This window comes from Schistocerca piceifrons, chromosome 4, assembly GCF_021461385.2.
Source record: "Schistocerca piceifrons isolate TAMUIC-IGC-003096 chromosome 4, iqSchPice1.1, whole genome shotgun sequence".
NCBI classification, from domain to species: domain Eukaryota; kingdom Metazoa; phylum Arthropoda; class Insecta; order Orthoptera; family Acrididae; genus Schistocerca; species Schistocerca piceifrons.
In genome coordinates, this window is record NC_060141.1 from 293,503,129 (window position 1) to 293,520,589 (window position 17,461).

At 37.7% G+C, this 17,461-nt stretch overlaps 1 protein-coding gene across 1 annotated transcript in view; it reads right to left on the minus strand.

Annotated features, from left to right (window-relative positions):
- The window catches only part of LOC124794793 (DDB1- and CUL4-associated factor 5), a 112,185-nt gene extending 95,507 nt beyond the window's left edge, over positions 1 to 16,678 (minus strand). The window contains exons 1-2 of the mRNA XM_047258448.1: positions 16,301 to 16,678; positions 16,031 to 16,211 (exon numbers count right to left, since the gene is read on the minus strand). Coding sequence (XP_047114404.1) covers positions 16,031 to 16,211; positions 16,301 to 16,496 — 377 coding nt within the window. The 5' untranslated portion in view covers positions 16,497 to 16,678. The remainder of the gene's footprint in view (positions 1 to 16,030; positions 16,212 to 16,300) is intronic.
- Positions 16,679 to 17,461: the final 783 nt, after the last annotated feature.

Sequence of the window (17,461 nt, forward strand, 5' to 3'; positions counted from 1 at the left end):
AATCACACAGTAAAGCTACATGCCCTCGGGAAAAATTACGGCTGTAGTTTCCCCTTGCTTTCAGCCGTTGTATTGTGCATAAAGATGGAAGAAGTCGAATTTGTGCAACATATTTCAGAAGGAATCAAATCCAAAGATAGATCAAGACTTTCCCCCCCCCCCCTTTTTTAATAAATGTAAGACAATGATGAAAATACAAACATTATACACAGAAAAATTAAAAGTTTTAGATGGACAGGCAAGTTTCAAGTACCTGAGATAATTCTCTTAGAGCACTAGGAAGACGGCTGAATCAGGCTAAGTTAAAAGGGAAGAGAGGTTGTAAAGAAGAGAATAGGGCATGTGATTGTCCGGCTAAGATGCAAGGAGGTGGACAAGAGTTCTGACTGTGAAAATGGGGTAAGAACAGCAATAACGTGTTATCAGTCAGACAGTGTAATAAAACTGAAGTGGGTAAGAATAATAGATTGTGATTTGTATGTGTTCAGGTCAATGAGGAACCGGTTTGCGCATTGCTTTACCCTGGGAGCTCCATTTTGATAATGGGTGCACAATAGTATAATGTGAATGTAGGGGTGTGTAAGCTGCCATAGTTATGTAATGTCAGAGTAAGATGTTGTACAGATTGCCTCCTAAAATGAAGGAATTAAAAAAGACAGTACAAGAGTTAATAGAACAAGGAGTAATTTTGCCATCTAAATCACCCTATGCTTCACCCATGTTTATGGTTTCGAAATTTGGGTGTGAATGGGGGAGGAGAGTGTCTTGAGCAATAACTGATTACAGACAATCAAGTACATACGTAATATTACAGTCAGTATCACTTCCTGATTTGCATGCCAGTTTTGTTTAGTTTAGATTTAAACCAAGTACATTACCAGATAACATTGACTGAAGATTCCAAAGCAGCCACAGTGTTTTGTTTAGATTGGAACCTATATGAGTTTCAAAGGGTGCCATTCTAGTTGGCAACAGGAGCAGCTGTTGTTTTCACAATTGCTGGATTCTGTATTTCGTAATTTAAAGGTTGGTTGATTTGGAGGAAGGGACCAAACAGCAAGGTCATGGTCCCAGTGGATTAGGGAAGGATGGGGAAGGACATCAGCCGTGCTCTTTGAAAGGAATCATCCCGGCATTTGCCTGCAGCGATTTAGGGAAGTCAAGGAAAGCCTAAATCAGGATGGCCTGACACAGGTTTGAACCATTGTCCTCCTGCATACAAGTCCAGTGTGCTGACCAATGTGCTACCTCGCTTGATGATGATTTAAAATTTAAATTAATGCATCATTATTTGTATGATGTTATCATTTATAGCACTTTGTTAAAAGAACATGGGCCATGTAAGTCAGATATTACAGTGTTAAGCAGGTCTTGCTATGACATCACAAAAGTTAGTTTAGCTAATTCCTGAGTTTAGTTCTTGGATCTTAATAGAAAAAGGGGTTCGGGTTGATCAAAAAAGAATGTATGCTATCAATAAGTTTCCTCCACTGAAAACTGTTAAACATATAGCTAAGTTTATTAGGATCATCAGTTTCTTCACAAAGTTCATTCCTAACTTTGCACAGTTAGCAACACCTCTTCATCAATTGAGGAGAAAGAGCAGCAATTTTGATGGATGGATTTGCAACAAGCTGCTTTTGAAGGATTGAAAAATGTGTAGTTGAACGGTCCGGTTTGGCTGTGCATGGCTTTGAAAAACAGTTTATATGTCAAGCAGACGCATCCATGACCAGGATGGCAGCCATCCATTTGCTGGAAGGGAAGGGTAAATGTAGGCCAATACATCTACATCTATACTCTGCAAACCATCGTGAGGTGCATGGCAGAGGGTGTGTTCCATTGTACCAGTTACCAGAGTTTCTTCCTGTTCCATTCATGTATGGAGCGCAGGAAAAATGATTGTTTGCCTTTGTATGTTCAGTAATTATGCTAATCTTATTTTCATGATCCCTATGTGAGCGGTTCAAAGGGCTTGTAGTATTCTCCATTTGAGGCCGGTTCTTGAAACTTTTTAATAGACTTCCTCAGGATCTTCAATAGTCTTCCAGTTTAGTTCCTTCAGTATCTCTGACTCTCTCCCACAGATTAAACAAACCTGTGAACATTCGTGCAGCTCTTCTCTGTTTACATTCAATATCCCTTGTTAGTGCTGTATGGTATGGGTCCCCCACACTTGAGCAATGTTCTAGAACCAGTCACACAAGAGATTTGTTAGCAATTTCTTTTTTTAGATTGATTGCACTTCGCCAGTATTCTGCCAATAAACTGAAGTCTACCACCTACTTTATCCACAACTGAACCTATGTGATCATTCTATTTCATATCCCTACAAAGTGTGACACCCACGTATTTGTATGAATTGGCAGACTCAAACAGTGACTAATTGATATAATACTCATAGGATATGCTTCCAGGGCATTGTTGGAATTAGAAATTCATTATTATGTACATAAATTACAAACACTGATGGTATTATTCGCTATAGAAAAGTTCAATTTCCATCTGGAGCACTAATGTTTTATGTTGGAAACTGACATGCAGGCACTGAGTTGGGTGTTAGCTCAGCCATATAAAACCAGAAGAGTTGCTTGGTGAACAGTATGTTAGTCTGCTTTCAAATTTGAGGTCAAAGACATACGGGGAATGGAAAATGTTACTTCTCATAAGCTGAGTCATTTGCTCCTGGAAGTATTCAATGAAAATCAAGAAAAAGAGAGTACAGGAAAGTACAGGAAGCTGAAGAAGAACTAAGGGTGAATAATATATTGGTGAATTTACCAGAACTCTTTAAGGACCTGGGTTCACACCATTATACAGATACTGAATTAAATTCTATTAAGAAAAACTATAAAATAAAGGTTATATTGTGTTACTGAACAAAGAATGATAGACGACAGAAAGAAGAACTGCATAAAGAATTATTGGCACTGGTGTCTAAGCACTATCACATGTCTGCCATAGGTGGGCATTTAGGCATATTAAAGACCAGGATGAAAATCAGAGAGTATTTTACATGGAAAAGAATGAAAGTGGATATCCAGAGGTTATTGGAGCAATGACAAGTGTGTAAACTGAGTAAAACAAGTAACCATAAACCACATGGTTGGTTAGCTCCAAATAGGGAACAATCTCCTATGGATAGACTGTCTACAAGATGCGACAATAAAGTAATGAGACTGATGTGAAAAAAATGTTGCTTACTGTTTTAGTCAAGTTTAGTAGTTCCCTTCTGATTGCACACACTTTTTCCAGCACTTCTGCCATTGATAGTAATATTTCTAGAACTCATCTTCTGTAACATCCTCCAAGACCCTTGTCACTGATTTTTGGACATCTTGTGTTGTTTGAAAATGGTGTCCCTTGACAGCCGTTTTGACTCTTGGAAATAGAAGAAAGCCACACAGAGTGATATCTGGTGAATAAGGTGGCTGTGGTAGTACTGAAATTTGCTTTGAGGTTAAAAATTGCTGTACTGGCAGAGCAGTATGGAATGGCGCATTATTGTGATGCAGAATCCAATTATCAGCAATGTTGGCACGGACACAAAGAACTCTTTTACGAAGTCTTTCTAAAATTTTTTTGTAGCAATACTGGTTAACTGTTTGTCCAGGAGGCACTCAGTCTTTATGAACAATTCCCTTGGAATCAAAGAAGCACACATGCATGCCTTTCACTTTTGACTGTGATATGCAAGCTTTTTTTGGTCAAGGTGATCCCTTTGAGCACCACTGCGAACTTTGGCGTTTTGTCTCTGGATCATGCTGCAAAAACCAACTTTCATCACCAGTGATAACACGGCTCAACAATTCTGGATTGATTTCCATTTGCTCTAACAGATCAGCTGCCACATTTTTCCGTGTTTCTCTGTTGTGGTGTGAGATATTTAGGGACCATTTTTGCACAAATCTTTCTCATACCAAGATCTTCAGTTATTATTAGACGAACCGTTTCTCAATTGATGTTGAGTTCTTCTGCAATCATTTTCATTGGTAATCTTCAATCAGATCATACAAGTTCACGCACCCTGGCCAAGTTGACATCCATCCACGAGGATTATGGTCGTCCACTGCGGTCTTCATCTTCAACATTCGTTCTGCCTTCACTAAACTTTTATGCCAATGAAAAACTTGAGCTCTTGACATAACCTCCTCTCCAAAAGCCTTCTGAAGCTTACCATCAGTTTTCGTTGTGTTTTCACCCAATTTAACGCAAAAAGAAATGGCATACCATTGTGCAATATTATACAGTTACATTTCCGCGACAAGAGACACAAACGTGTTAACTTATTACAGTACACATCTTTCAAAGAAAATCAGTATCATTATTTTATTTTCACACCTTGTATATACTATTTGGATTCTCTTCCTACATCAAAGGATGAAAATAAGTATTTTTTGTGATAGTAAAAGGGTTTTCATGATTTCTCTAGATAATTCCTACACAGAGGATGATGGCAGATATTAGTCTAATGGCCTTCATTTTTGCAAGCTTCGGGTGCCCAAAACTCGGGTAGGTGATGACATAACTGCATTTGTTTCATATCAATTTAAAATATTTTGTTCTATTCATGCCGTTAGCCACACAACAAGCACACATCACAGACAAAACCGGTGTAAACTGATTAATTAATCTGCAAATTTGATATGGTAGGAAAGATGAGCCATTTCACATTACCAATTACTCTAAGTTGTAATTGAGCTGTCATTCAGCTGCTATCAAAGACATGAGCTATGTGGCACATATATACAATCACTGGAAAGAACAAGAGGAGGAGGACAGGGAGAGACAGAGATGGATAGTCAGTAAGAAGTGAAGCTCTGGAAGTAACTGTGGTCACCGACAATGAGCATGCTGCTTCGAGATTACCAGTTCCTCTTTGTTCAAAGACAGAGGGCAGGGCTTGGACTCTGCCACTATAGGTAAGGCAGCAGGTATTGTGATGGGAGCTTCATCCATTGGTCGTAGTGCCACAGGCCTAGATTACAGTGCATGGATTTGGAAAGTCATTCACTATGAATACTGAACAAGTTGCATAAGCAAATGGTACATTAACCTTGGGAATCTTCAAAAGGCGTTGAGAAGATTTAAAACAAGGTATCACACAAGCAGGACATGTTATGGTCAAGAACATAACTGAATTGTATTACAGACATGTATCTGTACAAGTGTAACATATCTGCCAAAGAATTAATGTGTTCGGTCTAGTAATACTCAAAATTGATAGTAAGACGAGCTGCTCTGAACCTTGGGTCTTTTTCACTAATCTGCTTTGTTAATGTAGAGACCACAGAGACAGAATACTAGAACTGTCAGGTTCCTGACTGGTCTAAAAGGGAGGGTAGACTGGATATTAAAAAGTCTGCTTAATTTTTTTATTGTATAGGTTAAGGCCAAAGGCAGAATTTATATGGATATGAAAATTGTCATAGGGCTTAAGCCTGTTAATAACAAGAGTCCTTGCTGCGAATTCTACAGTATAATAACAGAAAATCTTTTTTTTTACGCTCTACTGTTTAAAGATAATTTAAATTTGTGTTTTTTAAAAAGACTGGATAAATATGTTTAATACCTTTTTAATTATGAAAAAGTTTTCATGTTTCTGAAGGTTGCTAGTTTAATGTTATCACATCTGTGCACAAACAACTTGAAGTCAGCTTTAGTAATTACTCACGCAGTCTGCATGGCCAAATGTTAGTTCACTTTGTAAGATATCAAATTAAATTCATTAAAACTTATAAGCACTAACAGTGGTGTGGTGTAGCAGGGTGTAACTATTCAGCAATGTTGTATATATGTCAGGATGCTGTCAAGGAAAGTGTTTGAAAATATTTCTTTGACAACCAGTAACCACCAAGTACATTTTGGTTTTCCAAAATCCGTCCCTGTTCCCAACTCATTGGAGAAGGATCAGAGTGAACAAAAGGAGAAATGTCATGGCTGGACAGCTGGTTCCATAATTTTAGATCTCTGTCCATTGCCACCAGTCAACCCTCCTCATATCCAGATGTGGCACTGTACACCATGACTGGAAGATTAGCAGCATGAATGGTCACAGGCTCATTTGCCTCATGGGAGAGTGTCACGGAGATGCTGATGAAACCAAACTGGCAGACACTTGAAGACAGAAGCAAACTATCCCTTGACAGCCTCCTTTCAGTCTTAAAATCAGTTTTAAGTGAATAATATGGATAGATACAACAGTCCCTAGGTATCACTTCCACAGGGATCGCAAAGACAAGATTAGTCTAATTACAGACCACGTAGATGCATTTAAGCAATCACTCTTCCCACATTACACACATAAATGGATCAGGAAGAAAGCCTAATAACTCGCACAATGGGGTGTACTCTCTTCCGTGCACATCACAGTGGTTTGCATTGTATATATGAAGATATAAAAATCATATAATGTGTTTTTCTAGGTTTGTTGCCTGCAGCACCTGCTTGCTTGTTTCCTCAGATTACTATGCATACCAGTATCCACAAGAATGATACATAATCTCTTTGTAGTTGAACTGAAAAAAAGTCTTTTACATTGGCAGCCACATTTCTTTTTATAGTGTTAGTATGACACACCAGGAATCTCATTGCACCAGTATACAACCTGTAGTACAGAGATTCAGTGACTACTTAAAAAGAAAAAACAGTGCAACCAGAATTTAACTTCCTCCGGCTAGCATTTCAGCCTACAGAATTAACATTTTGCTAGGTGAATCTAAAACATGCAGTTCAGAATTTTAAATCTCCACAATAAAATACGATATTAAGATGGAATTTCTGTGATTATACTCCAATGAAAATTATATTGTGACTAACAGATTGCCATGTTGGGGGTAGTATTGCAGTGGGCACCCATCCACAATTCACAAGGTGCTGCATTTACTTACAAAACTGGCAACACAGTGAGCATGTGGAATTCGACAAAGAACTAAAATTGGCTGGCAGCTGGACCCTATCACTCAACACATTGAAATTTCATTCACTAAGTAATTTTCAAAGATTCATCTGTCATCAAAACAAAATCCAATAAACTAATTCAAGACCCTCATATGAATAGGTATTATGGACAGTGATATTATCAATGACTTCAAATGTATTTAGAACTAGGAAATATCAGAACATACAGACAAAAGACAGGTATTTCCACCAGGAACATAAAATTACTGTAGCATGAGCAACATAAAAACGCTATCATGGTGCATTCACTGGCTTTGGCAATTTAAAGCCAAACTGCCACATTACAACATAACAATCACAACCCTTGTGCTATGCTACTGATCAGTCTACAAAAAGAAGCAAAAACCAAATTATCAACTAACAATCCGGCCTAGGCCTCGGGCTATCCTACACTTTAATCTGTCACCACAACTTCCATTTAAAATATTCAATTTTACATATAGAACTAACTTCAGGTGTGCCCCCAGGGAAGTATGTTGGGGCCCGTTGCTGTTCATGCCGTGTATTAATGACCTTGCAGACAATATTAACAGTAAAATCAGGCTTTTTTTTCTGATGATAAAATTATAGATAATGAAGTACTATACAAACGAAGTAGCACAAATATACAGTCAAATCTTGATAAGATTTCAAAGTGGTGCAAAGATTGGCAACTTGGTTTAAATGTTCAGAATGTAAAATTTTGCACTTCATAAAATGAAAAAAACATAGTATCCTATTACTATAATGTCAGTGAGTCAATGTTGGAATTGGCTAACCCAAACAAATACCTGAGTGTGACACTTTGAAGAGATATGAAACGGAATGACCACATAGGTTGAGTCGTGGGTAAAGCAGATGGCAGACTTTGGTTTATTGGTAAAATATTGGGAAGTGTAATCAGTTTACAAGAACATTGCTTACAAATCACTCGTGGGGCCGGTTCCAGAGTATTGCTCAAGTGTGTGGGACCCATACCAGACAGGAATAACAGGGGGTATTGAATGTATACAGAGAAGGGCAACACGAATGGTCACAGGTATGTTTAATCCATGGGAGAGAGTCACAGAGACACTGAAGGAACTGAACTGCAAGACTCTATTAACAAAGTTTCAAGAACCAGCTTTAAATGAGTAATACATTAAAACCTCCTACATATCATATACAAAGGGGTTATGGGAATAGATTAGATCTGATTCAGTTTTCATTCCATAGACCTAAAAAATTAGATGATTCTCATAGGCGTGGAACATGTCAGAAAGTATAACATAAAAACATAAAACATTTGAATATAATACTTACTACCCTGCTCATTCGTCAGGAGAATGTCGAAATAGGCGAATAAAATGTGGTAAACTAGAACAGCTAATATTTACATAATTAACACACTGTCAGCATGAAACATGGTTATGCACTATTAATAAATTTATCATACACAAAATACCTAATCTTGGCTGTTGTGACCAAGTGCCGTCAAAACTGAAATCTGACATGTTTACTTAAGCTGGCTTACAGTCTCTGTTAAGATATTCATCTATAGAGTACAAGGAGTTGCCTATCAAAAAGTCTTTCAAACTCTGTTTAAACTGTGCTTCATCTGAAACCAAGTTTTTAACGGTTGCTGGCAATTTATTGAAAATGTGTGTTCCTAAATATTGGACATCTTTTTGGACCAAGGTTAGTGATTTTAGGTTTTTATGTAGATTGTTCTTATTCCTAGTATTGATACTATGTATTGCGCTATTGGTTGGAAACAGAGGTATATTACTTGCAACAAGTTTCATTAATCTACTGAGAAACATTGGTTAGACTACAAAGTTCCTTGAACAGGTTTCTACATGATGTTCTTGAATTTACACCACAAATGATTCTTATCACACGCTTTTGCACCTAAAAACTTTTGCTTGGTTTGATGAGTTGCCCCAAAATATGATCTCCTATGACATTACAGAATGAAAGTAAGCAAAATATGCAAGTTTTTTATATCTATATCTCCTACATCTGGCATCATTCTTGTTGCAAATACAGACTTGTTTAGGTGCTTAAGCAATTCTGTGGTATGCCCTTCCCAACTGAATTTATTAGCGAGTTGTAATCCCAGAAATTTAACACTGTCAACCTCTTCAGTCTCCATGTCTTCATACGTTATACACATGCTGGAAGGAAATCTTTTACAGGTTCTGAACTGCATATAGCGGGTCTTCTCAAAGTTTGGTAAGAGTGAGTTAGTTAGCTTTACACCACTTATTAATGTCAGTTAAAATTTGATTAGAAGCTATTTCTAAATCTGTCATTGACTTGTTACTTATTGCAATGTTTGTATCATCTGCAAACAAAACAAACTTAGCATCTGGCAATGTAAGAGATGAGAGGTCATTAATGTACACAAGAAAAAGCAATGGACCCAAGATGGAACCCAGAGAAACACCACATGTAATTAATTCCCAGTCAGACAAAGACTGACTGCTTACTGCACAGATATTGCGCAATGACACACTTTGCTTCCTGTTAGATAAGACTCAAACCATTTCACAGCATTGCCAGTGACATCACAATATTCCAATTTACTTGAGAGAATGATTTTGACAGGTCACAGAAAATGCCAGTAGCCTCTAATGTATTATCTAATGAACTAAGTACATTGTCACTGTAAGTGTAAATAGCTTTCTCTATATCGGAACCCTTCAGAAATCCAATCTGTGACTTGGACAATATATTATTTTCAGTCACATGCTTAAGGAGATGCTTGAACACAATCTTTTCAAATATTTCTCAGAAAGCCAGCAAAAGTGAAATTGGTCAATAGTTTGATGGTATCTCTTTATCCCCCTTCTTGTAAAGAGGCTTAACTTCAGCATATTTTAGCCAGTCTGGAAATGTTCTGCTGAAAAGAGATTGATTACACAGATAACTTAAGACAGAACTCAACTCGCATGAGCACTCTTTGCTTAACTTCATTGATATGTTATCATACCCACAGGAATACTTAGATTTTAAGCATTTTATGGGAGACATGAATGTCACTGCCACATTACTGAAGTTGTTTTTAAAGATTGGACTCAGATACTACATTGCACTGTTCACCGAACCAGACAACCCCAAGCTGTCAGTAACAGAAATGAAGTACTTGTCTAAGAGCTTCGCAACATTACATGTACTTGTTATCAAAGTCTCATTTATTTTTAAAGCTATCTGTTCCTCTTCCTTTTTGGCCCCACCTGTCTGTCTTCACTATATCCCATACAATTTTTATTTTGTTGCCTGATGTAATTATCCTTTTCTCATAATAAAGCTGCTTCGATTTCTGGATTACTTGCTTCAATATTTTCCTGTATTCTTTGTAATGTATTACAATTCTAACATCAGAGCTGTTCCTAGATAGTAGATATAGTATCCTTTTTTTCCCACATTGTATCTTTATTCCTTGTATAATCCACAGTTTATTTTTTGACTATTGTATGGCTTGAGTTACCTTTAGGAAAAAAACAATTTTCAAAAGTGGAGGAAACTTTATTAATGAATGCTTTGTATTTTGCATCTCAGTCAGAAGTATTGTAAACATCAATCAAATTCATGACAGAGAAATTTCCTGAATTTCTCAAGTTTTTACTTATTTATTACCCTCCTGTACTCACATTTAATAGATTTTTTATCCTGGCAAGTTTCAACATTTAACATAAGATGCTGCGTATCGTGAGCAGATAGTCCATTTTCTATTGGTTTTGTGATATGTCTATTTTCCCCTAGATTTGTCTACAAAGATATTATCAATAGCAGTCTCAGAGCATTTACATATCCTAGTAGCAAAGTACACAGTAGGAACTACATTGAATGATAGTGTTACTGACTGCAATAATTGTTCACTGACACAGCTTTTCAATAAATCAACATTAAAATCACCATCAGCCACTATTTCCTTGTTTCTTACCATGAGATGGGACAGCACAGCTTCCAGATTTTTTATGAAGAGGTTAAACTTTCCTGAGGGTGATCAGTATATACCTACTATTATAAAAGTCTTATTATGAAATACTACTACTGTTGCACAAGCTTCTAACTGCTGCTCTAAACAAAATTTATTAATATCAATATTCTTGAAATCAAAATAGTTTCTGACAAATGTGACAAGTCCTCCTTTCTCCATATTTTCTCTACGGAAGTAAGAAGCTAACTTGAATCCTGTAACATTTAACGTATCTATACCAGTGGTCACATGACGTTCAGAGGGGCAGATTGTATCAAATGGTTTGCTCACCTCTTAATTCTTCAACACAAATAAGCTACTCATTAAGCTTAAACCTTAGTCCTCAGATATTCTGATGCAATAACGATAACTGATTTTGTGCACTGGCTGAATTACAGCTGGATGAACCTAATTTTCCTGCCAATTTTTGAGTGTCTCTAGTTCCAATCACAGGCTGTCTGCAAGAATTGTGTACTGTTTGATCAATGTGAGTGTCATTTTCAGACTGTCTCTGAACATCCTTTGTTCCTGCCCTCTCTACCCTAAAAAAAAAGTTGATCTGTCACCTGTAACCACTGGTACTTTAGCAATTGTGACTGTGCCCCCCCCCCCCCCCCTTAAGTTATTTGCTATTTGCCCAGACAGTTTTATGATTAGAATAATTACCACATGTAGAGAGACATTCAAATGATCATTCTTCCCACACTCCACACGTGAATGGAACAGGAAAACTGGTACAATGGGATGTACCCTATGCCATGCGCCTCATGGTAATCTGCAGAGTATATATGTAGATGTACACTATGTGATCAAAAGTATCCGGACACCTGGCTGAAAATGACTTACAAGTTCATGGAGCTCTTTGTCAGCAATGCTGTAATTCAATACATTGTTGGCCCACCCTTAGCCTTGATGACAGCTTCCACTCTTGTAGGCAAACGTTCAATCAGGTGCTGCAAAATTTCTTGGGGAATGGCAGTCCATTCTTCACAGAGAGCTGCACTGAGGAGAGGTATCGATGTTGGTCGGTGAGGCCTGGCACGAAGTCGCCATTCCAAAACATCCCGAAGACATTCTATAGAATTCAGGTCAGGACTCTGTGCAGGCCAGTCCATTTCAGGGATGTTACTGTCATGTAGCCTCTCCGCCACAGGCTGAGTATTATGAACATGTGCTTGATCGTGTTGAAAGATGCAATCGCCATCCCCGAATTGCTCTTCAACAGTGGGAACAAGAAGGTGCTTAAAACATCAATGTAGGCCTATGCTGTGATAGTGCCATGCAAAGCAAAAATGGGTGCAAGCCCCCTCCATGAAAAACAGGACCACACCACCAATTCCAAATTTTACTGTCGGCACTACTCACACTGGCAGATGACGTTCACCAGGAAATCGCCATACCCACACCCTGCCATTGGATCGCCACATTGTGTACCATGATTCGTTACTCCACACAATGTTTTTCCACTGTTTAGTCATCTAATGTTTAAGCTCTTTACACCAAGCAAGGCATTGTTTGGCATTTACCAGCGTGATGGGTGGCTTATGAGCATCCACTCGACTATGAAATACAATTTTTCTCACCTTCCATCTAACTGTCATAATACTTGCAGTAGATCCTGATGCAGTTTGGAATTCCTGTGTGATGGTATGGACAGATGTGTGCCTATTACACATTATGACCCTCTTCAACTGTCAGTGGTCCCTGTCAGTCAACAGATGAGGCCGGCCTGTACGCTTTTGTGCTGTACGTGTCCCTTAACGTTTCAACTTCACTATCACATCGGAAACTCGTAGTCACACTGGAAACAGTGGATCTAGAGATGTTTAGGAGCACAGAAATCTCACATACAGAAGTATGACACAAGTGACAAACAATCACCTGACCACGCTCGAAGTCTGCAAGTTCCGCAGAGCACCCCATTCTGCTCTCTCACAAAGTCTAATGACTACTGAGGTCACTGATATGGAGTACCTGGCAGTAGGTGGCAGCACAATGCACCTAATATGAAAAACATATGTTTTGGGGGATGTCCGGATACTTTTGATCACAGTGTAGAAAACATCGAAGTCATCTATGCAATATATGATGACCGACTTCAAAGACTGTTCCATTGACTTGCATCATTCACTAGATCTGAATTTTTTGGACTCTACTTTATATTAGAATGGTAAACGACTGAGTGACAGTGAAGATGTGGATGGCTGTGATGCACGGAATCAGGAGGCATAATGTTACCACAAAACAAACTTGGAATATCAATGTCAACAATAAGTTGCGCACAGGAAGACTTTCATATGGTTCAGATCAGGTAACTGTGGCATCTTTTACAAGTTGGTTGTCACCAATTATTGCCTATCAACAATTACGAGGTGGTAGCATGTTTCCCTAAATATCCCCCAGAATATTTTAGTTTGGGTCATTCCATTGAAAATCCTCCAATTTTAGAAAAATGTGGGTTGCATCATGGTTATAGATTTCAATGAAATTTAGTACAGTTAACATCTGCACTAAATTAAGTACATATCTCAGGTATTGAAATGTGAGCTAGGCACTCCCAAAGTTACAATTTTGGCCATTTTTTAAAAAAAAAACGTGCCACCCTGTGTGATCACCTAGCTCCTGTACCGCCAAAAGGTTGGTCTCATTTGAACGGTAACACCTCACCCTTTTAGGAGAAAGAAAGGATGTGTTGCAATGGTTCATGGTCCGGAAGTAATACACAACCAAACAGCTACACAAGTTATCCCATTTTTGCAAGTTTCCAATATTCTTTATCTCATGTGTGAATTATAGTACTGAAACAATATTTGGTGTGTATAGAGAGGTGATACAGCTGAATTCATAACACAAATTTGGCTATGTGGCTTGCATGCACACACTGACTTTTGGATTTTGAAAAAATCCAAAATTGTCTAAAATCACTATGTGGGACCTCCCCAAATGCAACACATACAAGGTCACAGCATGCTGCACATTGCTTCACTATGTAGCTTGAATCTAAGTCTAATTACCCTCCAAAATATCTTTGTGTTAATCCAATGCATAACTTTTTTATTGTACTCTTTAACAGTGTGTATGTGTTGATAAGGACAGTATTGTAAGTGCCACAGAATTTGACACCAGAGACCCATTATTCCGCAACATATTCAACCTGAATTAGTAGAAATGATATGTTTCACACTCTGAACACATCAATCATTATCTAAATACAAAGTTACATAGGAAGCACATGCGTCGAAGATCAGTGCCTTTCCTCACTTGGTCTGCTGAAAGTTGTTAAACTGGAGTATTTCAATTTCAGTTGCCCTGCCCAGCACTTACTGTCTGCCTGTTATAATGTTTGGCACAATATTTGGTTTTAGAATGTCCCCTAGTTTCACCCAGCTGACATATTTTGTTAAAAAGTAAGCTTTAGCTGGTCCAGGTGGATACAAATACTTCACCAAAAGATCTTGGTTCTTTTCAGAACAGTCCATAACAAAGGCAAGGTACCAATTAGAATCATACACACAAATAACGTAAGAAGACAGCCTGATATCCTGAAACGATACTACTTGGTATTGTGCTGAAGACGGTTGTGCCTCTGCTTTGTGTGAGAGGTAATCCATATCATATCTCATGGAGTATGTAGTTCAATACATCTTAACATCCTTTCCATCAGATATAAAATGGTGGTACTGTCTTGAGTTGGAATTGTCCTGCACTGATCAAATCTTTCATTCAGTAGCACTGCACTGTTATTTTCCATGTCTTCTGAGGACACACAAAAGAACTGAATACCCTTTATCTCTTGCAAAGCAAATTCAAAAAGTGCTTGTGCAGTGATGATTGGGTGATGGAGTTCTTCAAACTCCTCCTGGCAGCCAGACTTTGGACTGTCCCCCCAACTCCATCACAGGCACTCTTCCCGTGGTTAGTGGCAAAGAAATGCCACTCAGCATAAATTCTGAAGTCCTCAGAATGCAATGTCAGATTTTTAAAATTTTTCCAGTTTTTATATTGAGATGATGCTCCCTCTGAAATGTAGTGAATTTTTCCTAAGTGTGGCATTGCATCTTTTATACGGGGAATAATGGTTTTCTGATATTAATGTACTGCAGCTATTGAGCAAATGAGATAGTGACTTTATGCACATTTTCTTTACAATTTATGATGCTGACCCTGATTTTGGTAGAAAAACTACAAAAGGATGCACTGTGGCCTGGGATTGCTGCCAGTGAAATTCTTGTGCTGCACCTTGTACAATAAATGAGTAATTCTCAGAAAAATTTCCAATCACAATACACTCTGTTGGGTCAAGTATTTCTTTCAGTGCAGCTAGATAATGTGATTGCTTACCATCCACCAACGTAGTAATGATGCCAGTAGGAGCTGTCTGATCAAATCAAATCAAGTCTCATCCACAGGACGTACAGCATTCCATACCACAATATTTGCACTCGGCACTCATTTCAAAGTCACAAATATGGACTGATGATTACTAACTGGGATGGAACTTATGACCGACAAAAGAAGCTATTTTACGTAAAACATACATAAAAATCTTTCCATAAATCTCATCTAGCAATACTCTACAGCAAAATGAGCATAAGGTAATAAACTTATTTTACTATTGAGGTTCCATAAAAATGCAGAAAAATTGTGAATTTTTAAACTTATTTACAGTCTCTGGGTACAGAGTTCTCTTACACTGGCATACGTCAAAGGTATGAGCAATCACAGCATATGTTAAATAAGTCATTTCTATTTTGCGTCATCCTTTATATTTACTATAAAGCTAGACATCTCATGGTCCTTGACATAATGCAAATTTTTATCTCTGTAATGGCAAATAACCCACTTAACAGACCTCTTTTACAAATCAGAATTAGTATCAACAACAAGGACAGGTTGTTTTACAACATTTAGGACAACTGAATACATGGATACTTTCCAACTTTTTTCAGTTCTGTCTTCATTGCTGTACAGCACTCTAATTTCATAATACCTTAGGCAGCAACAATAAAATACAATGGTCTTTTATTCCTACGCTGTTAATCATTTTATAAGTAAAACAAAAAGAAAGACTTGGGAGAAAAAAACTGTTTCATGTAGGCGTCTGTAAAATGCTCATTTTAGACTTACGTTGTAGCATCATGGACTATGACTTGATCATCATTGCCAGCAGAAAATACTCTGCTGGTTGTGCTGTCAAATGCCAGGCAAAATATGTTACTTATATGATTAGCGCGCATTACAGATGGGGTTCCGATGCTGTGGAGAGCATGTTCAACATTCCAAATTAAAACTCGACGATCATCTCCTCCTGTAACGTAAATTATATTTTATTCTTATGTTCCAAAACTATGCACAGAAGGGTATTCAAACAATACATCCATTTTTTTTTTTCCTCACCGGACACTAAAAACTTTCCACTGTTGGAAAACTCTATGGCATTCACACAGCCGTAATGGGCAAGTAGATCTTTCCTGTAAAGGTTTGTGGCTTTATTGAGACGCTCTCTTAATAGCCGCCTTTTTACATTTATCCGTTCGTCGTACTGCCTGTTCAAAACATAACGTAATGGACATGAAGGCGATGGTCTGGCCATAGTAGTTAAACGTAGATCCTGCCACAGAATTAAATCTATAAAGGCGATTTTCTCAATTGCATTACGTCAGTTGGACTAGCACTTGCTTGCGAAAGTTCTTATGGCATTTCACATGCACCCCTACCCCATACATTGAAAGAAAAGCTAACCACCCTTCTGCACAGAACAGCTGTCAGTTTGTGAACTCTATGCTATCATCTTTGTTGACACTTCAGGCAAAGATACGGATTGTACGGGCGTGAATTATTAAACCGCGAAGTTCCTGTAAAATTGAATATTCAGTTCGCAAACGTTTGTATGAGATATCTTCCGATACAGAATCGCTCCCCTTAATTTGGTAAGTGTTCTACTTATTGAATGTGATAAATTAGCTAAATCACCGCATCCGATTTTGACCTGAGAGATACTAAATTACAAATTACTCGCAATAGACTCGGACATAATTGATCTCTAAAGGCTTCTTTGCAGCAGTAGCTTTCTAAAGAAAATCTTGTTGCCCTATCAATATGAGATTTTAACCAATCTCCAGTTATCAATATACAATTAGTTAACTTATGGGGTAACGATTTTAATACAAGCCAAAATCTCATTCTGGTCCAAATCATTACTGGCTTAAGGCCACATATTTCTTTCAATGGCGAATAGAAATAAGGAGTCAAAAATAATAGATAGTACTGCATAAATGGTAAATTAAAATAAATGTTGATCCTATTCTAGTTCACTTCCAGCTCATCCTTCAGCAAGCATGAAGCAAGTCATTGAGTGAAATTTTTGTCTGCCGACTATATGATTAGAACAAAACCTAATTAGAATGTGTATTTTTGTTTACTTGGATTTTTGTCAAGAAGCCAAAGCATTTTACTGATCGAATTTGCAACGAAGTTTACATAGTCGTTTACCAGCAAGTGTTCTAGGTGTATTAACAAATATGGACACTTTCAGAATGTTTCTACAATATACTATTC